The sequence below is a fragment of the Lupinus angustifolius genome, chromosome LG17, assembly GCF_001865875.1.
Source record: "Lupinus angustifolius cultivar Tanjil chromosome LG17, LupAngTanjil_v1.0, whole genome shotgun sequence".
Classification (NCBI taxonomy): domain Eukaryota; kingdom Viridiplantae; phylum Streptophyta; class Magnoliopsida; order Fabales; family Fabaceae; genus Lupinus; species Lupinus angustifolius.
In genome coordinates, this window is record NC_032025.1 from 19,696,692 (window position 1) to 19,702,166 (window position 5,475).

General features: G+C 35.5%; 2 protein-coding genes across 2 annotated transcripts; one reads left to right on the plus strand and one right to left on the minus strand.

Moving 5' to 3' along the window:
- LOC109330642 lies at positions 578-1,169 on the minus strand. Its single transcript, XM_019564894.1, has one exon. The coding sequence runs from the start codon at positions 1,053-1,055 to the stop codon at positions 747-749; it is 309 nt and encodes a 102-aa protein (XP_019420439.1). The 5' UTR covers positions 1,056-1,169; the 3' UTR covers positions 578-746.
- LOC109330603 (putative pentatricopeptide repeat-containing protein At5g13230, mitochondrial) lies at positions 2,453-5,250 on the plus strand. The gene has a single exon (XM_019564848.1). The coding sequence runs from the start codon at positions 2,544-2,546 to the stop codon at positions 5,010-5,012; it is 2,469 nt and encodes an 822-aa protein (XP_019420393.1). The 5' UTR covers positions 2,453-2,543; the 3' UTR covers positions 5,013-5,250.

Sequence of the window (5,475 nt, forward strand, 5' to 3'; positions counted from 1 at the left end):
TGCTTAAAGCCATTACCTGAAGTGTACTAACTTTCCTGAAAGTTGTTATTAGCAATGTAACCCTAAACTCTTAAACCATAATGGATGATCCTCGAGTCCAAGTAATTAAATCAGATCCTAGCTAATAAATTTGGAACCAGATTTCTGAGATTGTATTAGTATTTAGTACGGTGTACAACCCAAATTGCACCCTTTGTGCAATAGAATTAAATCTTTGATTAATTCAAAAGTTTCCAGACTCAGAGACTTTCCTATGTGTAACTTCAAAACCTAAAATCAAAATCCATCAATCAAATGCAGAAGTTGTAATGTGTGTTTTCATCATTGCAATTTAAATTATTTTGTCATTAAAAATTATTTTTGAATTTAATATGATTAGATGCGGTTATAATGTGGTTATACTGCGGCTGATGCAACCGTGTCATTGTGGATCACAACCACAATATTACAGCTGTTTCAGTTCACGATTTGAATCACGGCATCCATACATCTAGTGTTAGGTCAAAATCAAATAATAATTAACGAATCAAACAAATTCAAATAGTCATAATAACATGAAGGAATGAACTGCAACAGGTAGTCAAAGATAATATTAATTAATATAATCATATGCGTATATTGACATCACATGATCATAGTGTAATTCTGCAAAAATAGGGGAATTGAAATTGGGATCCGATACATCTGATACATATAAAGACGAAAAGGAAAAGGCCTATACAGCGCAGAAACGACGTCGTCATGCTTCAAACTGGTAGGTTGGAGATATCGCTGGTGTTATGGCCGTTGACCTGAACGACGGGAGGGCTTGTGGTGGTTGTGGTGGTGGGGGTGATGGAGGTGGTTGTGGAGTAATCGCCGTCATCATCGTCGTCGTCGTTGTCGGGGTCAGAGGTGGAAACGTTGACACAGGAAAAGCGTTCCAAAGAAGAGAAGAAAGCGGAAGAGACGGTGGACCCCACCCAGGTGGCAACCTGATCGATCGTATCCTTTGATATTATGCCACCGTTGACGTTATTGTTCTCTTCCACCGTCGCCGCGTTGTTGTTCTCCATCGCCACCGTGCAATTAGATCCAAAAGTTTCTTTTTTCTTCCTCAGACGTTTTCTGAAACGATGAGAGGAGTGGGTTAACCCAGGAGAGAGGAGAATAAAGGAAATGTGGAATTACCTTGTTGTCCCCTCGTTTTTTCTAATTTTCTTTTCCGTAATTATAAATCACTGGCCCACCATGGTCCACGGCTTAACATTTTTGCATGAATTGTAGTTTTTAAGATAGAAATTCAGGACAGTATAAAAAGCCATTTGAATTATGATTAAGTTTGATCAATTTTAGTAATATTTGATGGATGAAGATACTTCATTGTTATTGGTATCCCGGACCAATTAAAATATATTATATTTTAAAAAAATTATAAAAATATAAAGTAGTATTTTTATATTATTTGATAATATTCTATTGAACAAAAATATAGAGACAAAATCATCTTAAGATAGAAGATCCTTCTTCAATATTCGATTGGGTATAAGTGAATCAGATTATTAGTGAAATCGTCTGAGTCATAAACATGCTTTCACCTAACCACATTAAAAAGTTGGTCTACTATGAAACTTAGGCCAGTATAATTTTGACAAAACCAGATGCTTTTAATTACCGGAAAATCCAATATTATAAAACATTATTGGAAGTAGATGATAACATATTTCCTTTTGAAATATTTTAAACTTTATATATAATTAGTGTAAAAAATTATACATAATTACTATATTATTTTTCATTCATTAATGATAATATCAATAATATATAATATAATGACAATATATTTTTTTTAGATATTTTAGTGGTCCATGTTTTACATTATTTTTAAGTGAAAAATTATGATTTATGTTTAAATTCAACCTTACTTCACACTTGAGTGTTGGAATCTCCCGTACAATAGAGATCCATACTCATTTTTGCCCTGCTAATCAATAATATTTTTGTTTGATTGATTTCCAAATATCAGCTTGAATTCAACCAAAAACCTAATTACAGGCTTCATTTAAATCGGTAAAAAACTACATTTTTGAAACTTAACCCAATTTTTAAAAGAAATTTCACCATTTACTATATAAATAAAAATATTGCTAATGATAAAAATAAGAAAGGGAAAATAAATTTTACAAAAGAAATTGAACAATTGTCCTCCGATAAAAAAATAATAATAATTGCCACCGGAAGAAACCCTGGAGAGCCGGTCAACTTTATTTAAAATGAAATCTGATTGTTATTAAAATTGAAATAAATATAGAAGTTTTTTATACTATTATTAAATATAAGTTCTATAAATAAATAATGAATATTGTGAATAACTTATTAAACTCATCAGTTTATACTTTATATATCACATTTATGAAAATTAAAATAAAAACTACATATTTTTGGCTTGTGAAAATATTTCCCTCCTTTTTCTACACAATTTTCGCTATTCTCGAACCATTATTTGAGTTACCCAGTTTTTTGTTATGAACTACCCCACCCTCAAACATTAGTTCCCTTTTCTCATGATCAGATTGGTGCGTGATACAAGACTATCACGCACATGCCAATTAGCATCACATTACAAAATCAACACCACCAAACTATTCTCCTTTACTACTACTACTACTACTTCCCAACCATGCACATTCGATTCTCATGCCTACGCCAACATGCTTCAACAAACAATTCAAAATCGCAGTGCCGCTTCCTCGGGGAAGCATGTTCACTGCCACGTTATCAAACGCGGGGAATCTTGTTTGGACTTGTTTGCTTACAACATTCTCCTTAACACGTATGTGCAGTCTGGCTTCTTAGACGATGCATCAAAACTGTTTGATGAAATGCCTATTAAAAATACTATCTCTTTTGTTACATTGGCTCAGGGTTACTCGCGTTCGGGCCAATTCTATCGTGCTCTTGACTTGACTCTCGGGTTGTTTAGAGAAGGATATGAGCTGAACCAGTTCGTTTTTACTACTGTTCTCAAGTTGCTTGTGAGCATGGATTGGGCTGATATGTGTTGGAGCATCCATTCGTGTGTTTATAAACTTGGACATCTGTCTGACGCGTTTGTTGGGACAGCACTTATTGATGCTTACTCTGTTTGTGGAAATGTTGAGGTTGCTCGTCAGGTTTTCGATGGTATTTGTTTCAAGGACATGGTCTCTTGGACTGGGATGGTAGCTTGCTATGCTGAGAATTGCTGCTATGAGGACTCATTGCAACTTTTTTGCGAGATGAGGACAATGGGGTACCGACCGAACAATTTTACTATTTCGGGAGCGCTTAAATCCTGCCTTGGTCTAGAAGCTTTTGATGTTGGGAAAAGTGTTCAAGGAATTGCTTTGAAAGCTCGTTATGATCATTGTCTTTATGTTGGCGTTGCATTGCTCGAATTGTACACGAAGTCTGGAGATTTTGTTGATGCACAACTAGTTTTTGAGGAGATGCCAAAAAATGATCTTATTCCTTGGAGTCTGATGATATCACGGTATGCTCAGAGTGACAGAAGCAAGGAGGCTCTGGAGTTGTTTATTCGTATGAGGCAAACACCTGTTGTCCCAAATAATTTTACATTTGCTAGCATTCTGCAAGCTTGTGCCTCTTTATCTTTGCTGAATTTGGGAAAGCAAGTTCATTCTTATGTAACGAAAGTTGGTTTTGACTCAAATGTGTTTGTGTCAAATGCCCTCATGGATGTTTATGCCAAGAGTGGTGAAATTGAGAACTCTGTAAAATTATTTTCGGAATCGCCAGAGAAAAATGATGTTACTTGGAACACTATAATTGTTGGATATGTGCAGTTAGGAGATGGGGAGAAAGCATTGAATTTATTTTCATATATGCTTGAGTATGATATGCAGCCAACTGAAGTGACATACTCAACTGTTCTCCGTGCCTGTGCCAGTTTAGCTGCAATAGAGCCAGGGCTTCAGATTCATTCCTTGACTATCAAAACCAAGTATAACAAAGAAATTGTAGTTGCAAATTCGTTGATTGATATGTATGCCAAAGGTGGAAGAATTTACGATGCCCGCCTAATATTTGATAAGATGAACAAACGAGATGAAGTTTCATGGAATGCTATGATCTGTGGATATTCTATGCACGGTTTGGGCATAGAAGCTTTAAATTTATTTGACATGATGCAACAGACTAATTGCAGACCTAATAAACTAACTTTCGTAGGTGTCCTGTCTGCATGTAGCAACGCGGGATTGTTAGAGATAGGACAAGCTCACTTTAAGTCAATGTTACAGGACTATGGCATTGAACCATGTATAGAACATTATACTTGTATGGTTTGGCTTCTTGGAAGATCTGGCAAATTTGATGGAGCAGTGAAGCTCATTGGAGAAATTCCATTTCAGCCTAGTGTCATGGTGTGGCGTGCATTGCTTGGTGCTTGCGTTATCCATAAGAATGTTGATCTAGGAAGAGTTTGTGCCCAGCATGTACTTGACATGGAGCCGCATGATGATGCAACCCATGTGCTTCTGTCGAACATTTATGCCGGTGCAAGGAGATGGGACAATGTCGCTTCTGTTAGGAAAAACATGCAAAAGAAAAGAGTTAAGAAAGAACCAGGCTTAAGCTGGGTGGAGAACCAAGGTGTGGTTCACTATTTTACTGTGGGAGACACTTCTCATCCTGACATTAAACTAATATGTGCAATGCTGGAATGGTTAAACAAGAAAACCAGGGATGCAGGATATGTTCCTGATTGTAATGCTATTTTGCTTGATGTGGAGGATGATGAAAAGAAGCGTCTCTTGTGGGTGCATAGTGAAAGACTAGCGCTGGCTTTCGGACTAATTCGAACTCCACCCACTTGTTCAATTCGTATCATTAAAAATCTCCGTATATGTGTGGATTGTCATACTGTTATAAAGTTGATATCAAAAGTTGTGCAGCGAGAAATCGTTATCAGAGATATAAATCGATTTCATCATTTTCGGCATGGAGTTTGCTCCTGTGGTGATTACTGGTAACTGATGTAGTCAAATTAGGACAGCATCTTTCTGTATGGGGATTTATAATTTTTAAAAGTTCACCACTATTCCTATTTTTTACTTGATTTGAGGAGTAATCAATTTCAACTATGATTCCTGGTTAGGTAACAAATTAACCCATTATGTTATGACTTGTGGATATTTCCTGTGTAACAGATTGTTGATTTGTGCTGGATAGATTATCTATATATTCAAATCAATATGTTTACTTAGGTTAGATGGTATGGAATTTTGATTATTCATCCATAATAGATTTTCTCATTTTCCCTATGAAGATTATATGACTCCAAGAAGATATGTAAAGAATTTCTAGGAACATAATTCCACTTTGATTGAAGAATGATTCTCTAAATTTAGTATTGTGAATCAAATCTTATTTCATCAAGAATTTTCTAATTTAAGTTTTTGCAGTCAATCCCTTCATATGAATGTTTCTGGTTAA